Source organism: Nerophis ophidion, linkage group LG19, assembly GCF_033978795.1.
Source record: "Nerophis ophidion isolate RoL-2023_Sa linkage group LG19, RoL_Noph_v1.0, whole genome shotgun sequence".
NCBI classification, from domain to species: Eukaryota; Metazoa; Chordata; class Actinopteri; order Syngnathiformes; family Syngnathidae; genus Nerophis; species Nerophis ophidion.
The window spans coordinates 19,636,136-19,655,116 of NC_084629.1; the positions used below are offsets into that span (position 1 = coordinate 19,636,136).

Here is an 18,981-nt window from a genome sequence, read left to right on the forward strand (position 1 = left end):
AAAAACTCCAGTTTTATATGACCCACATTTTGTGAAAAAAATCCTAATCTGATTCAGATTCACATTTGGCAGCAATGAAATGCAACATAAAAAAAATCTGATTAACATTTGTCAAATGTCATCAGATCATGTCAACTTCCTCCTGTGGGTTATTGAGTTGTCAAAGATACAGAGTATGTTTGGTGGGTAATTACAGTGTTGAAGATTACAGGCCAGGGTGTCCACAGCTTTTACACTCAGGGCTGCACTCTAAAAAAGCACAGGATGCAGGGGCCATTTTGGTATTTTTCTATTTTAAAACCAATGATATACAGATTTGTTTTCAACACTAAGGGATTCCTTCAAATTTGGTAAATGTTAAAGGTCTTGTGGACCCGAAAGTCCTACAAGTTGTAAAAGTGATTCATATGTACATTTATTTACTTGAATACTTAAATCTCTAACTCAATTCCAAATCTATCCGTGTTATGTCCTTTTTGTCATAGAAAAAACAGTTTTAATGCTGAAAACACAAAATATGCCATTTTTCCCCTCATCTCAAAAAACATATGTCAGAATGGAATATTGATGTGAAGTAATTGATTGCTTTGAATATGTCCATAATTCATAACATTGATTTTGATTCATGAACAATGACAGTTAAAGCCACTAAAATACATCACCACAATTCTCAGGGATCCAAAAGAGCCCACTCATAAGTCTTAAAAATAAGTAACACGTTATTTTTTATTTTTGTTGAAATTTTTAAATCAACTTCAGATCCATTTGTCGATTATAAGTTTTTAATGTTTTAAATGTTTGTTTGTTTTATGCTGTTTTGTCATACTTATTTATGGGAAAACACAAAATATGCAATATTTTCCCCCAACTAAATATATTTTAAAGTGGAATATTTGATATCAGGTAGTTGTGGCCTTTATTTGGTTAATAATTCATAACAACATTGATTTTAATGTCTTATTTTTTGGAGCAAAGATGGGGTTTTACGAAAAAGTGACTGTCTTGGGGATCCAAAAGGGATGTAAATATCAATAAAGTGGTCAGAATAAATCATATATATATATTTTTAATTACTTTCAATTCCTGAATCTCTACATCAATTTAAGAATATCCCTCACCTAAGTTTTTTTTTGTATGTTTTATTCTTTTTGTCAAAGAAAACCCTGGTTTTGAGACACTATATATGCTGAATTTTCCCCGAAACATATTTCAAAGTAGATTATTTGATGTTACATAATTGGGACCTGAAATAAGTCAAGTTTTTAAAGAATGACAATTTAAAAAAAACAGCCTGCATATCAGTCGTGTGTTATTAGTGCCAACATTTAATCTGTTTGTGCTTTTTATGTTTTTGTAATTTTTTTTTAGCAAAAGTCTTTTTAGATTGTGCCGTGGGACACTTTTTTTACGCAGATCATACGCTGTGTGTCCCTACACACAGCGTATGATCTGCGAACTGTGGGGGCCCCATTTTGCATAATGAGGAACATGTAGAATGCTAATGAAACAATGACCAGGTCCCTCATATTACATTTTTGTGCAAACTTTTCACTAGCCCCTTCCTGTTCTGTCACTGAGAATACTATAAGAGCTGTTGTCACTGTCTCGCATGCACTGCTTTTGTAAAGTAGACATAGTATGTTTGTTGTGGCAAGAAGGTTTGCTCATTCGGTTTAGTTTGATGTATAGTGTATAATAGTTCAATTATGAGTCATGAAGTATAGAAATAGTAAAAAAAATTGTCGAGTTGGAGGCTCCTTATAGAATTCTGCTGGAGGCCCAAGAATCAATAACTGTTGCCTTGTAATAAATAGGAAACTCATAAGAAAGAATACTTTTAGGTCGAGTCTTGGTGGTTATTTAACGATGCTATAACTCGATCATCATGTGAACAGAACACCGCTTCCAATTATTCCTCTAACAGCAGATGATGACAAATATATGAGCATAAATGAAAACATGTGGACAGACAATGCATCCTAGATGGTGTGTTTGGGTCATGCTGCTATTTGATGATGAGTGCTGCAAGAATTTGGTTGTGTTCCATCTTGCACACTCATTGTGTCAACCACCTTGACCCTGTATAGTTGTTATTATTATTGTTATTATCCTGGAAAATGTGTGTGGTAAAGTAAGCACAGGCCGCTCACCTGTGAAATGTAGGATCTTAATAACTCAAAGCAAGTCAAGTTTCATCATGTTTGGCAAATATATTAGAGATGATTGTTTTCCTCTTAGTTATTGGATGTTGCGTAGAAATAGCTTTGGTTGTTAAAAAAAACAACAATTCTATATAAAATAGATAAACTCCAAAAGACATGCACCTTGGGATAGGTTGATTGGCAACATTAAATTGGCCCTAGTGTGTGAATGTGGCTGTGAATGTTGTCTATCCATCTGTGTTGGCCCTGCGATGAGGTGGCGACTTGTCCAGGGTTTACCCCGCCTTCCGCCCGATTGTAGCTGAGATAGGCACCAGCGCCGCCCACGACCACAAAGGGAATAAGCGGTAGAAAATGGACTGGATGGATAAATAAACTGTTCCAGGGTCAAAGTGTCTGATAAAACTGTATACTTCTACTCAAGGCTGTGTTTTTTTTACATGTTACTTCTGTCATTCAAGTGTAAAAAGAAGTGAACCAGTGTTTACATTAAAACAGAAAATAAAAATAAAGAATTCATGTTTACCTTGAATGACAAAGTGAAACACTAGTGTAAACATGCAAGTGCAAAAAGAAGTGAAACAATAGTGTAAACATGCAAGTGTAAAAATAAGAAAAACAATGGTGTAAACATGCAAGTGTAAAAAGAAGACAAACAATAGTGTAAACATGCAAGTGTAAAAAGAAGTGAACCATCACTTAACAAAACAATCCAGTTGAACTTTGCCAACAAGCAACTTCCTGTTTTAAAAGTGATGTTCGACACACTACTTCCTGTGTGCATTCTTTGAACGTTATGTCGTCTTCATCTTCGTCATCTTTTTCTTTTTCTTCATCCATGTCTTAACAGTCTTTCTTTTCTTCTTTGTTTTTCTGTTCTTCTTCGTCTTTTTTTTTTTATCTTCACCATCCTTTTCTTCTCTTTCTTTATCTTCGTCATCGTCTTCTTCCACTTTGTCTTCCTCTTCCACTTTGTCGTCCTCTTCCACTTCCACTTGGTCGTCCTCTTCCACTTCGCCGTTCACCTGGGAAGGAGCCGTCCTCTTCCACTTTGTCGTCCTCTTCTACTTTGTCGTCCTCTTCTACTTGTGGCGGCATGGCGTGGTGGGTAGAGCGGCCGTGCCAGAAACCTGAGGGTTGCAAGTTCTCTCCCCGCCTCTTGACATCCAAATCGCTGCCGTTTGGCCCCCTGGCAAGACACTTCACCCTTGCCCCCAGTGCTGCTCACACTGGTGAATGAATGATGAATGATGGGTGGTGGTCGGAAGGGCATTAGGCGCAAACTGGCAGCCACAATTCCGTCAGTCTACTCCAGGGCAGCTGTGGCTACAAATGTAGCTTACCACCACCAGGTGTGAATGAATGATGGGTTTTCACTTCTCTGTGAAACGCTTTGAGTGTCTAGAAAAGCGCTATATAAATTTAATACATTATTATTATTATTATTATCATCATTATTATTACTAGGTTGTCCTCTTCCACTTGGTCTTCCTTTTCCACTAAGTCGTCCTCTTCTACTAGGTAGTCCTCTTCTATTTGGTCGTCCTCTTCCACTCTTTTGTCCTCTTCCACTTGGTAGTCCTCTGCTAATGTGTCTTTGTCTTTTCCGTCTTTTTCTGGTTCTTCCTTTTTGTCGTCGACCTTTTCTTCTTCTTTGTTGATGTTCTATTCTTAGTCTTCCTTGTCTTCTTTGCCGTCCACTTTTTTCTCTTCGTCTTCCTCCTTTTCTTCCTCTCTGTTTTCTTTTTGTTCTTCATGATCGTCCTATTGTACTTCCTCTGTCCTTTGTCTTTTCTTCTTCCTTTTTGTCTGCATTCTTATCTTTTGTCTTCCTTCTTTTCTTCTTCCTCTTTGTTTTCTGTTTTTTGTCGTCCTTTTCAGTTCGTCTTTTCTTCTCCGTCATCTTACTATTCTTCTTCAGCGTTGTCATCCTCATCTTCCTGTACAATATGTTGTCCTTTTCTTTCGTCATTTTTGTCGTCCTCCTTTTCTTCTTCTTTTGCTTCTTCTTCTTTTGCATCTTCTTCCCACAAAAGACAGTCTCTGAAGTATGACATAGTGGTCTTCATTGACTTTAAAAGTTCTATTATGTTTTACAGCAGTAGACAGGAAGTTGCATGTGAATGACATCACCCCCTGGTGGAGGTCATGGTCACATATGAGTGATGCGTCTCTCCCCACAGGACTACCCTTCTCTGGCGCTGCTGGGCGAGAAACTGGCGGAAAACAACATTTTCCTCATTTTCGCCGTCACAAAGCGCTTGTATGTCATTTATAAGGTACTTATTTCCTTGATTCTCTTTCTGGCGTGAGCTCCTTGCCTCCTGTTACAAATGTTCTCCATGTTTTTCCAAGGATTTCACGGCGCTTATACCGGGCACCACAGTGGAGATCCTGGACCAGGACTCCAAGAACGTCATCCAGCTCATCATCACTGCCTACAGCGTGAGTTCCTGCTTGTTGGGAAATACACACAAGGGGGAGGAGGGGAGGAGCATTCTTTAAAGTCTTACCTTTAACGGTGACCCCCCCCCTCCAGCACGCACGCGCGCACGCACACACGCACGCACACACACACACACACACTCGCTCACGCATACACACACACACACACACACACACACACACACACAATTAGATACTCCAGCTGCTTCCATGATGGAGTTGTGGAAACGCTTTGGACGTGTTTTTAACAGCAGACTTTTTCCATTATCTGCAAATAAGACAAGACATTGTCTTCTTCCAGCTTTGCAAATGTCCTCTTCTTGTAAAATGACGTCGGTATTTGTCGAGCATTCCAGTTTGAAGCTGCAGGAAATCCTGCTGACATGTGCTTTATTGACGTGGAATGAGTTGTTTTTACTGGATGCACACGTTCCTATAGCCACACAGCTGTTCCTAATATTTTGACCAAACTCCAACCATCTTGAATTGTTTGAAAAGCCGTCAGACTTTCCTTCAGCGTGTTTTTGCCGCGTGGGTGTTTGGGTTTGTCTCCTTGCCTGCAAGGAGCTGAATCATGTTTTGTTTTTTTTTCCTCCCGAGCCGTTGGGCGACAGAAAGGCACGCGGGCTTGAAGGAAGCTGGGAGCCGCTGGGCTTATTAACATTCCAGCTGCCAAGCCCTCCCAGACGTCTTTGGCCAAACAAACGCGGTGACAAGAGGATGTTGCGTAAGCGCCTCGTTTATCTTCCCGGCGGGCCGCGACTCCAAGCCCCCGCTGCTGCTGGCGGCCATGGTGTGAACGCCAACACGCTTGATGTCCTGCACTCACGAGTACATTTGTCATTGAAGCAAAGACGGCTCTTCTCTCTTTATTCAATTACAACCCAAAAATCTCAGTTAAACTGTGATTCACACTTTTTGATAATTTGAGGTTTTTAAATTACTTTCCAATTATTTTTAGCTGTTGTATTTTATTTAGAATTAAAAAATATATATGTATAATACTTAAATCGTATTATACACTCCAATGGTTACTTTAAAATATTGTAATTATTTGTATTGTACATATATATATTCGTACATTTTTATCATGTACTTTAAATTATTATATATTTTTAAATATGTGATGAAGTAACGACTTTTCCAGGGTGTACCCCACCTCCGCCCGAATGTAGCTGAGATAGGCTGCAGCACCCTCTCGCAACCCCGAAAGGGACAAGCGTTAGAAAATGGATGGATGGATGGATATGTTATGTATATTTTTTTATTTTTGTTGTCAGTAAATTTTAGTTGTTTTAATATTTGTTTTACTTTGTTACTTTAAAAAGGGCATTAATTTGTTGGGGTGCACAACAAAAAAAATCACATCCGAAGCGTGATTCTAAATCCGTTCATAATTTTTAAAACCCGATAAAAAAAAATAACTTTTAAAAAAATGTTTTAAATCTGATTTGAAAAAGTTTTTTTTTAAATATTATACTAAATGATACATTGAATCTGTAAACAATTCTGAATGAAATTGGGATCAAATCGTTAGGTACCCAAAGATTTACACCTCTATTAATTTGATATGCATAATTGCCGTATTTCCTTGAATTGCCGCCAGGGCGCTAATTAATTTAAAACCTCTTTTCACTCCTGCGCTTACCAAAGGCATGCGGTAAAAGTAAGCATACGCTAATTATTTTAAAACCTCTTCTCACTCCGGCGCTTACCAAAGGCATGCGGTAAGTTTAGGCTTGCGCTTATAAATTTGAGTGTGATGTAAGGATACCATCATGAAAAGCACATTTAATAAAAAAAACGTTAATGTACGGGAGCCTGTAAAAGACTGTATTTTACCTCGGGGGGATGTTCCAATTATTCACTATTTACCCAATAAATCTAGTCTAAGATAAGAGTGAGAGGAGACGGCTTATATAGTTGAACAATTTACTATATACACCACATAAACATACAAAAACCAGACAATAATAAACACACATTAATTACACTCATACACCCGTCCCCACTCACACGTTACCTCCCCAAGAGAATCTCCCGCACTAAACCAATCACACAACACACACACACACAGTCCAACTTGGCCCCTTGGCTGGGCCTTTGTGGTCCTGCTGAATCGCTGGTGCACGTAGGGGTGGGGTGGGTGAGTTGAAACTGCTGGATACAAAGGGGGCGTTTGAGAGGGGGGGACCTCCCGTTGTAGAGAAGAGAAGTGGGGCTCGGCAGATCTTCCGTTAGCTGCCTCACGAGTCCAGTCTGGAGCGAGAGTAGAACCAACCTCTTCCTGGGTCACGGTGGAAACGGAACTGCCCGTAACCATAGCAGCCGGAAACCATAGCAACCGAAGCCATAGCAACGGTTAAACAACTTAAGGAAACACATTTTACCTTTCCAAACGACACATATGAAATAGAAATAAATAATAGTAATTAAACCCTTAACAGAAATGATCTCCTATTTGTAGAACTAAAGGAACAATTACAAAAATATGCAAACCTTTAGAACAGTTAATATGTAGCATAAAAAATGCAGATGGCCTTAAACGCCATAACACTAAGTCACCGTATGTAAGTACCCAAAATAAAGGCTCGACATAAATATAAATTCAATCGGATCAGAAACATTGGAGGAAACGGGATTAAAACCTGATGCTAACCGCCCATAGAAAATACATGGGTACAGCTAGTAGCTACTATTAGCAAACAAATTCACTTACCAACTCGGCTTAATATCTTAACATCGCCACTCTCTCTCATCGCAACTCGGCCCTGATGGTCAGCACCTATCCATCCTTTCATCCATCCATTTTCTACCGCTTATTCCCTTTGGGGTCGCGGGGGGCGCTGGTGCCGATCTCAGCTACAATCGAGCGGAAGACAGGGTACACCCTGGACAAGTCGCCACCTCATCGCAGGGCCGGTCGGCACCTGTAAGTTTACAATTAGTTTTAAAATGTTGGAAGGTTGTTTTTACGATAAGCAGGCAAACGACAACTTTAAAACATACCGGCTTCAGATGTCCCCAGGCTTAGCCACCGCACCTGGCAGCCATTTTGGAATTCCGGATTATATAGAGCGCAATTTGCTGCAGCGGGTCACGTGAGCGCCTGTGTTAAACTCGGGAGATTAAACGTGGAAACGGCGCTGGTAATATGAGGGGATCCCATGACAGGAAATATGGCTTATTTTCCACCCCTGTTACACACTCGTGACGTGACGAGTTTGACCTAGCGGTAAACCGAGGCATACGCTAATTATTTTGCTTAACGGGTTTGACCCGGCAGTAATTCTAAGCATACGCTAATTATTTTGCAAAATGAGTTTGACCCGGCGGTAAAACGAGGCATGCGGATACTATATACCCGGCGGAATTTCAAGGAAATATGGTAATTTGTATAATACACTTTATTACATCATTTTAAACCTGTTAGGATTTGTATTTTATTATTTATAATAATTGTATTGTTATTTTTAGCTGTCGTAATAGTGCTTTAAATTAATGTATTTTTAAAATTTAAACAGATCATTTTTTGTACGGTCGTCTCATTTATTGCTTATAATTGTTTATGGACGTAACTGTGATGAATGCGTTCCCGTAAATTTTAAATAATTAATTATGAACTAAATATTTTCATAGCTAGAGCATAAAAAAAACCTGTTCACGACCTCCTAAAAAACTTTAACATTATAAGAGCCCTCTTCGTCACCTATACACTCTCGTGATCTGATATATTGATGCTGTCTGAGGCTGAGCCAAACAGTGGCCACGATACTGAATAGCACACTCAGACTGGTTTGGCCCAATACTGCTGTATTAGGATATTTTTAGTTAATTTTGTCGTATTAATGTGTGAAAATGCTTAATTTAGGGCCCAAAAATTGTACTATATGCTTTAAAAAAATGCTTTTTAAATATCCCCGAAAAAATCTAACATGCGGTGAAGCTGCAATATTTGAAGCTTGATCTGGCCAATTAACAACGTGTATAATATTAACTGATTGGCCGGGATAAAGCACAAGCTCTTACTGCCTTTTTGCAAGGCATCCATGACAGTTAAAGTTGAAGTGCAGCGTATTTTTCTTGCTACTGCCACCAACTGGACTGGCGGAGTAGTGCAGTCGTTTTTCAATGAACAGTTCAGCTCTCCGTTCTGTTCTAGATCTAGTCTTCATGTTTCCTGGCGTGTAGGACATTCAGTTGTTGCGGAAATGGCAGCAAAAACGTTCACTGTGGTTTTCACGTGCTAATTGATGCGCACCAAACTGGTGCTCTGTGAAGTGAATTATATTTATATAGCACTTTTCTCTTGTGACTCAAAGCGCTTTACATAGTGAAACCCAATATCTAAGTTACATTTAAACCAGTGTGGGTGGCACTGGGAGCAGGTGGGTAAAGTGCCTTGCCCAAGGACACAACGGCAGTGACTAGAATAGCGGAAGCGGGAATCGAACCTGCAACCCTCAAGTTGCTAGCACGGCCACTCTACCAACCAAGCTATGTGCTTTTTCCATGTCTAGAAAAAATTGGTGACTAACCGGAATAAAACTTTTTCCCTTCCATTTCAAATTGTGACATTCTCCTCCGTGTAGAACATTCGCTCCAAAGTGGAGCTGACGGTGTGGGATCAGCCCGAAGACCTCAGCCTGTCTTTCAGCGCCACCTGCCAGGATGGACAACCTCTGCCTGGCCTCAGGAAGTGCACCGACTTGAAGATCGGCGACACAGTGAGTCGCACATCCACTTTTACCCAACGTCTACGCCTTTGTCATTCCTGGGGGTAACTGTTCAAATCAGAATCCATTCTCAATTCAAAAAGATATTCATTATCCTTTATTTAACCAGGTAAAAACTAATTGCATGAATTTTCCAAAGCATTCTACTCCAGATTTTGGCGCGCTCTACCTTCCACATTTTTAATCCGATTCAAACTGTTCCAACTTCAAACTGTTCAGCCTGTTCGGGAATTGCGGGCTTTCCCCAGATAAATTCCGAAAACTCCCAAATTTCCCAGAATTCTAGATTCTAGATTTTCCGGGACATTTTTCCCATTCAAAATGAATTGCCCATTTTTCAAACTTCCACCATTACCACATTTTTCAACTGATTCTAACCGTTCCACCTTCAACATATTCCACTCATCCTGGACATTCAAACTATAATTTTTCCAAGTTCAAAAACATTTCAGGAATTTCGTGAATCATCTTTTTCCAAATCCTTTTTTGACCCTTTTTCTGGCGACTACTCATTTTCAATCCACTTGACCAGTTCCACAGTCCAAACATTCCTCTTAATCAGGACAAAAAAAGTTATTTTTTGAACGATAAAAATTCTGTTTTTTTACCGATATTCCTGTAATTCTTTAATACCATTTTTCAATTAAAAATGTTACTTATTCAACATTTCTTGACCGATTCCAACAACATCCATTTCAACTCGTTCAAAACATTCAAGTCTTTTAACATTCTTCAAAAAAATTCCCTCTTTTCCCAAAATTCCCAAATTTCCATTAAATTCCCATTGAAATGAATGGGACATTTTTCAAAGTTCCACAATTCCCACATTTTTCATCCGGTTCAAACCGTTCCAACTTCAAAATATTCAGCCTGTTCAAAATTGTGTGCTCTCCTTTATCAAATTTTTTTTAATTCCTGGATTTCCAAGAATTCCCACTTTTCAGGGACATTTTCCCCATTCAAAATATATTGTAAATTTGATCAACTTCCACAATTCCCACATTTTTCAACCTATTCAATCCATTCCACCTTCAACACATTCCACTCATCCAACTAGCACTTGCCCAAGTTCCAAACCAAATTCAGTTTTCCTGGAAATTCGAACTCTTCAACATTCAAACCATTCCAACATTCAAACTTTTCTTACATTCATACTACATTCTGTCAGCATTTCAGTTCAACTTCAGCATTGGGGCATTCACACGCAATTCCTTCAGGAGTAGCCCCATCTAGTTGAGATTAAAATCTCTTTTCCAAGAGTGACCTGGCCAAGAAGGAAGATAAACAAAGTAACATAAATACATATAAGAACAACTAAAACAGTCACACACCACAATTACAAATACATTACTTGCATATATTAATATAAAACATGTGATAGATCATAAGAATGTATAAAATGTTTCAGTAAAAATTACTTTAAAAAAAAAAGTACACTGCCCAATAGAAACAGTTTCTCCATTCTTTAAAATGGCCTGAAATTCCTCCAAAGGGATGAGTTCAGGTAACCTCAGATCCTTCTCTAAGTTATTTTCACAAGATTTGTGTTCGCTCCAGGGACAGACATGCTAAGTATGTCCTGCCACCTTAAGCTGTATCGACTGGAGTCTCTAGACATAAAAGAAGACAAATAAGGCGGAACCAGACCAAGAAGTGATTTATATATGTGTGTGTGTGTGTGTGTGTGTGTGTGTGTGTGTGTGTGTGTGTGTGTGTGTGTGTGTGTGTGTGTGTGTGTGTGTGTGTGTGTGTGTGTGTGTGTGTGTGTGTGTGTGTGTGTGTGTGTGTGTGTACTGTATATATATATGTATGTACAGTATGTACAAACCCCGTTTCTATTTGAGTTGGGAAATTGTGTTAGATGTAAATATAAACGGAATACAATGATTTGCAAATCATTTTCAACCCATATTCAGTTGAATACGCTACAAAGACAACATATTTGATGTTTAAACTGATAAACTTTTTTTTTTTTTGCAAATAATCATTAACTCTAAAATTTGATGCTAGTAACACGTGGCAAAGAAGTTGGGAAAGGTGGCAATAAATACTGATGAAGTTGAGGAATGCTCATCAAACACTTATTTGGAACATCCCACAGTTGTGCAGGCTAATTGGGAACAGGTGGGTGCCATGATTTGGTATAAAAGCAGCTTCCATGAAATGCTAAGTAATTCACAAACAAGGATGGGGCGCGGGTCACCAGAGGTGGGACCAAGTCATTGTTTTGCAAGTCGCAAGTCTCAAGTCTTTGCCCTCAAGTCTCGAGTCAAGTCCCGAGTCAAGACAGGCAAGTCCCGAGTTAAGTCCAAAGTTAAGACTAGAAAGTCTCAAGTCAAGTCCCAAGTCCTGTATTTTGAATTTAGAGTCCTTTCAAGTCATTTTAATCACAGACTAATAAATTTACACAAATTGTGTATGTTTTTAAAATGCTGTATTTATTTATTAAAACCAAGTGCATTTGAAATTGCAGGGAAAAAAATTGTGCTGACATTGCACTTCATAATAGCACTATTAACCAGTCATTTTAAACATTTAACTCATTGCTTTACAGAATAAACACATTTGGAAAAACACGTTCAACTGTACTTATTTGCACAAAAGTGTTAACATTGTATTTCCATGTCATATTGCATTGTAGCTAGTTCCACAGCAGTTTCTATCCTGTTCTTACCTTATCTCTTTGATCTCATCTCATACTGTTTGTGTGTTTATGTCTGCGTACACATAACAAATACATGAAAATAACAATGAAGAGAGTCGTACTTTTTAGATGTCAGGGCCCTATGCAATATGTACACATATTCTTAATGTAGTGTACATTTTAACTGACCTTTATTTGACTATGTTTGTCTTTTTGTAGGTGGCTAAAATACGCGGTGCTGCTGACCCGCCGTCTAACGTTATGTTACTGTGTGTGATACATTGACTAACGTAACGTTATGTGTAGGTACCTCATGCAACCCTGCTTAAAAAAAATCACTTGACAAAAAGTATGAATAAGGTAGCAAACTGCAGTGGATGCAACAGATTGCCGTGTTTACAATGACGTTATAAGCATAGACATCTTATAAGTAGACGCCGCATTGGCTGCTGTGACGCGAGCAATTTGGCCCCCATCTTGAAGTGGTGATCAGGAGCCGGCAAGCAGCCTAAACTGACAGTTGACAGGTAGAAAACAAAGATGCAGGGCGGTGTTCAGCGTTTTCCTGTTAAAATGAGCGGACTGTTGAAAATAGGAATTGGGGGATTACTTTTCACAAGTAAGATTTAACATTAACGTACTATTGTCTTCCGCCTGATTGTAGCTGAGATAGGCACCAGCGCCCCCCGCGACCGCAAAGGGAATAAGCCGTAGAAAATGGATGGATGGATGGTTGTATTTTGTGAAAAGAATATTACCACAAAGATGTGAAGGAGCAAAGATCTTCAATATTTGTATGTGAAAATCACAAAGAAATCTTCTGGGGGAGGATGACCCCCTACAGGTATTTGGTTTACAAACTTTCAGGCCCACCTAAAACAAAATTCACCAGCCACCACTGATTATGATGCATTCTCATTTTCGGCAAAATATAAGACAATACTTTCTTAACAGTATGTATGTAACCAGGAATAAGTCTTCAAGTAACAATATTCAAATACCAACATTGTTGGGTAAAACAGAATTTAGTTTTATTCTGAATCCAGTCAAACAGATTGGTGGTTTTAGCTGATGTAAAAACTTACAGGTTAAAGTTAAAGTACCAATGATTGTCACACACACACTAGGTATGGTGAAATCTGTCTTCTGCATTTGACCCATCCCCTTGTTCACCCCATGGGAGGTGAGGGGAGCAGTGGGCGCCCGGGAATCATTTTGGGTGATTTAACCCCCAATTCCAACCCTTGATGCTGAGTGCCAAGCAGGGAGGTAATAAGTCCCATTTTTATAGTCTTTGGTATGACTCGGCGTGTTGATATGTTTATGTTGAAGTATTTGGCAGACGCATTTATCAAAAGTGACATACTTAAAAAATACATATAAAACAATCACTGAAAACATGATCATTTAAGGGACGAATGTAATACAAAATATTAATACAAAGTGTCAAGACAGAATAAACTCCCTGCTGCTGCAGCAACAGAGATATTCTATAGGTCCCTAAGATACATAGATATCTAATTTATTCATACATTGTTTATGTGGAATATATGCATGTATATATAACCTAATCATATTGTATCTTGAATTAAAAAATAGCTGACCGTTTTTCCCCCCTTCTCTGGGATTATATTCCCAGTATTGATCTGAGACGTCTGGTCATTTATAGCATATACAAATATTCTATTACTGTTAAGCAAACTATGAATAATAAAACACACCAAAACATGTGTCCTTTTATCATAGTTACACGTACGACAAAAAAGAGGGTGAAAATCAGTGGTTTTTAGTGAGGTAAAATGAATGAAATGCACCAACTGTTCATTTCTCCTGCCAAATGAATTGTACTAAGTGGAGCGGATCACCACTCCAAGATGGCGGCCGCGCGTCTCGTCTCCTCAGCGCCAGTAGCAGAAGCGCTCTATGCTGCGTCTACTTATAAGATGTTTATGGTTCTAACGTTAGCAGTGAGTTTACAGCCTCACTCATTTAACTACACAGCAAATAAAAGTGACATTACTCAGCCAATAAACTTTAGTTTACAATCAAACCTTACCCTTCTTTGTGCATCTTCAAATGTCGAACGAAATTGGAAGTTGTTGCGTCTACATATTCGAACTGCATGTTTTGCATACGGCAATTCGTTTTTTGTTGACCAAGTCGTAGTTTTTATACCCGAACGAAACCAACTTTGGCATTTTTTTTTCTCAGTGGCGCGTTGTTTGAGAATTATGGTTTTCCTGCAATTTGATTGGATGAGTGCTGTGGGACCAAAACAACAGTACTAATTTGATTGGCTGTTGTACTGAGCGCATACAAGCTGACGAGAACAACACGCAGACAGACACAAGTACAAAATGAAAGATACGGAGCGCTCCTGAATAACTTTTTAATCTTTGGGTTTCGGGGAAAGTAGCAAGTTATGTCAAGTCATGTCAAGTCAAAAGGCTCAAGTCCAAGTTAAGTCACAAGTCATTGATGTTAAAGTCTAATTCGAGTGGCAAGTCTCTTTACATTTTGTCGAGTCTAAAGTCATCAAATTCATGACTCGAGTCTGACTCGAGGCCAAGTCATGTGACTCGAGTCCACACCTCTGCGGGTCACCAATTTGTAAGCAAATTGTTGAACAGTTTTAGAACAAAATTTCTGAATGAGCTATTGCAAGGAATTTAGGGATTTTACCATCTATGGTCCGTAAAATCATCAAAAGGTTCTGAGAATCTGGAGAAATCACTGCACGTAAGCGATGATATTACGGACCTTTGATCTCTCAGGCGGTATTGCATCAAAAACCGACATCATTGTGTAAAGGATATCACCACATGGGCTCAGGAACACTTCATAAAACCACTGTCAGTAACTACAGTTGGTCGCTACATCTGTAAGTGCAAGTTAAAGCTCTACTATGCAAAGCAAAACTCATTTATCAACAATACCCAGAAACACCGCCGGCTTTGCTGCGCCCGAGATCATCTAAGATGGACTGATGCAAAGTGGAAAAGTGTTCTGTGGTCTGATGAGTCCATATTTCAAATTATATTTGGAAACTGTGGATGTGTTGTCATCCGGAACAAAGAGGAAAATAACTATCTGGATTGTTATAGGCGCATAGTTCGAAAGCCAGCATCTGTGATGGTATGGGGGTGTATTAGTGCCCAAGGCATGGGTAACTTACACATCTGTGAAGGCACCATTAATGCTGAATGGTCCACACAGGTTTTGGAGCAACATATGTTGTCATCCAAGCAACGTTATTTCAGCAAGACAATGCCAAGCCACGTGTTACAACAGCATGGCTTCGTAGTAAAAGAGTGCGGGTACTTTCCTGACCCGCCTGCAGTCCAGACCTGTCTCCCATCGAAAATGTGTTACGCATTATGAAGCGTAAAATACGACAGCGGACACCCCGGACTGTTGAACGACTAAAGCTCCACATAAAACAAGAATGGGAAATAATTTCACTTTCAAAGCTTCGACAATTAGTTTCCTCAGTTACCAAACATTTATTGAGTGTTGTTAAATGAAAAGCTGATGTACGACAGTGGTGAACATGCCCTTTCCCAACTACTTTGGCACGTGTTGCAGCCATGAAATTCTAAATTAATTATTATATGCAAAAAAGAAAAATAAAGTTTATGAGTTTGAACATCAAATATCTTGTCTTTGTAGTGCATTCAATTGAATATGGGTTGAATAGGATTTGCAAATCATTGTATTCCATTTATATTTACATCTAACATAATTTCCCAACTCATATGGAAATGGGGTTTGTATATATATATGTATATATATATATATATACACATATATATGTGTGTGTGTGTATATATATATATATATATATATATATATATACATATATATATATATATATATATATATATATATATATATATATATACATATATATATATATATATATATATATATGTGTGTGTGTGTATATATATATATATATATGTATATGTGTGTGTGTGTGTGTGTATATATATATATATATATGTGTATATATATGTATATATATGTGTATATATATATGTAAATAGATATTCTGTATATACAGTATCTCGCTGCATTCAGGAGATGAAAAGAAAACTGGTTTTGTATTATAAAATTTGACCCAAACATTTACTAAAGTGGGTGGGCAGCACAGATTTTTTGGGGGAAAAAATGTTTTAATGATTCTTAAAAAACAAATGTATCGATTAAGAATCGTTACACATAAGAATTACGATTCATTCGAAAAAAAATTTTTTTTGACACCCCTATACAATATGGCTTAAGAGGAAAAAAGAATGAATACAGTAGTAAAAAGTACGGCCAGGCGATAATGGCTGAAACCTCCATCACGATTTAAGTGTTTTATATCGGCAGATATGGGTAATTATTGATATTTTTTAGAAAACTATTTTAATTTCAAATGTAAGCTTCCTCTGATTATGATCCCTAAAGGTCGAGCACAGCCAAGGTGTTGTGGTATTAGCGGCCTTGCATCATTTACAGACCACATTGGTCTGACTGCGGTCCTTTTTGAAAAAATCCCAAAAATTGCCATACAATTTCTTTATTTTGGACTAACACTTCTCACTCCATGCAAACAAACCGCCAGACAACCCAACTTGATAGTTGAAATTGTTACATGATTGGTTGTTGGCTTGTCACTCCCACTGGTCAGTGATCACTTGTGTTACCAAAAATAGTTTTTGTTCATGCAACCAACCTTGCTTCCATACTTTTGTTTTTTTATTGATACTAATTACATGTCAACAGTGATATCTATAGATATCATTTTATCATGCAAAGTGGTCCGTGTTACATTACAGATTTTCATGCATGATCCTTGTTTCAAAATACCAGTTGGTGTTTGACGCTTTTGTGCGTTCAGTCAACAAGTTAACCAGCGCATACTTAAGGTTGGACATGTAAACACAAAGTGAAAGATATGACAAGGCGTTCTCCAACAAACTCTGTGTGACCTCCGCTCCCTCCTGAATCCACTTCCTGTCCACCAAATGAAAACCCGACCGCAGCCAGAAGAGTTTGTTTTCAATGTCGCCATGGAGACCAGACTGTGTGCGCGTGCAGAAGGAGTTCTTCTTGGCAGACATGTTGGATTCCACAAAGAAATCTTTGCTCATTTTTAGCTGGAAAGGGGAAGTCTTCAAATATTATTGCTTAAGAAGAAGTGAAACTTTTACTTTGATTCTATTTTTTTTTTTTTTTAACATTTGTTCACTCAGTCCATCACGCCACCAGCTGCCTTGCTTGCACGTATCTACGTTTGTTACGTTTGTGTTTAGTTTTATGACTGCTTGCTTCTATTACACAGGGTTTTAAAATAGTATTATATACTTCAGTGGTTACTTTAAAATCCATCTTTTTCCTACCGCTTATCCCTTTCGGTGTCGCGGAGGGTGCTGGAACCTATTTCAACTGCAATCGGGCACCCTGGACAAGTCACCACCTCATCGCAGGGCCAACACAGATAGACAGACAACATTCACACTCACATTCCCACACTAGGGCCAATTTAGTGTTTCCAACCAATCAACCTATCCCCAGGTGCATGTTTTTGGAGGTGGGAGGAAGCCGGAGTCCCTTTTTAAAATATTGTACATTAATGACCTGCACAATAACCAAGCTATAGCGACATTGTTATTGTAAGAGCAAACACTAAGGAATTATTTTTCTAGCATACTAACACATCAGCGTGCCACAGTATTAACCCCATAAGCTAACTATGGCAAGAGATAAGCTAGCTTCTACGTCAGTGCGCAACGTGTTTGAGATAGCGATAGGACACCAATCTGTAGTGACTGAAAAACATGAACAATCATATCACAGTATCTGTTAAGTATTAACCAGCATTACATGTTTTGTTTGTTCACTGCTAGCCAGACAGTGTATGTACTGTAGTTGTAATAACGCGCATGACGTGCTACATTTATCATGCTCAATCTCAAGTGTTTTTCCCTCGATGGACAGTCGTCTGTTTGGTCCAACTGGCCGGGGAGTTTTTTTCCGGTTTATTTGGGTAAGCACCCCATTTTTGTAGAAGTAGGTTGTATCCAAATTCCACATTTGCAGAGCCAAAGTCACTTTCACCTTACTCTCTCGACCTCCGTCTGCTCCAACGTCGGACTTTTCCTTCGTGCTGGCTTTTGGAAGCATTAGTTCATATTCCGTATATTCAGCTTCAAAATTATAAGGTTGTGAATCCTAATTTGTCCAAAAATAGACGCCTTCGTTGTTTTTTTGCAGAAGTAGGAACACACATTTATTGCCAGAAGGCACCTATTTTATGTGTTTTGGGTCCCCATCTGTCCCAAAAATTGAAAAACAAAGCATTGTGGAGATATTCATTTAAGTCAAAAGGTATTTCCACTTATGGGTTAGTTTATGGGGTAAGCTGTATCGGAAAATGAGTTTTGATCTATATGGCCCAGCACTACACTCGTGTTAGCGACAGTACTATCACAGTTTAGGTTGTTCTGTGTTTAACAGTAGGCCTTATAATGGTATTTATGTTTATATGTATGAGTGCACATGTGTACGTTCAGTATTGTTAATGAAATTATGATGTTTAAGACTTTTCATTTTGCTACTAAATGTTTTCTGTGCTACAATTTTTTTTTTTCATTTTGTAGCACCAGTGCTCCTCGTGGAAAAGCTAAGCATACAGCGTGTATGCAAAACATCGGAGGGTTTTGAAATTCTTTTAGAGGGCTCAGGTGAAATTCCTCAAAAAAGTGCAGTTCTCTTTCACGGCTCCTAATACTTTCACATTTTTAGGGGGGAGGGGGCATTGCATATTTTGTGTCATAAGAAAAGTTTTTTTTCTTTAACAAAAAAGGCAGAAAACATAAAAAATGATGAAACTTCATATTGACAGATCCAAAGTTGATGTGGACCAGGGGTACCCACACTTTCTACAGGCGAGCTACTTTTCAATTGACCAAGTCGAGGGGATCTACCTCATTTATATCCATCCATC

The 18,981-nt window shown here is 38.5% G+C and overlaps 1 protein-coding gene across 2 annotated transcripts in view; it reads left to right on the forward strand.

Annotated features, from left to right (window-relative positions):
• The window catches only part of LOC133538129 (integrin beta-5-like), a 77,301-nt gene that overhangs the window by 17,637 nt on the left and 40,683 nt on the right, over nt 1–18,981 (forward strand). For both annotated transcript variants that reach the window (XM_061879463.1, XM_061879464.1), the window contains exons 7-9: nt 4,346–4,441; nt 4,518–4,607; nt 9,200–9,334. In XM_061879463.1, coding sequence (XP_061735447.1) covers nt 4,346–4,441; nt 4,518–4,607; nt 9,200–9,334 — 321 coding nt within the window. The remainder of the gene's footprint in view (nt 1–4,345; nt 4,442–4,517; nt 4,608–9,199; nt 9,335–18,981) is intronic.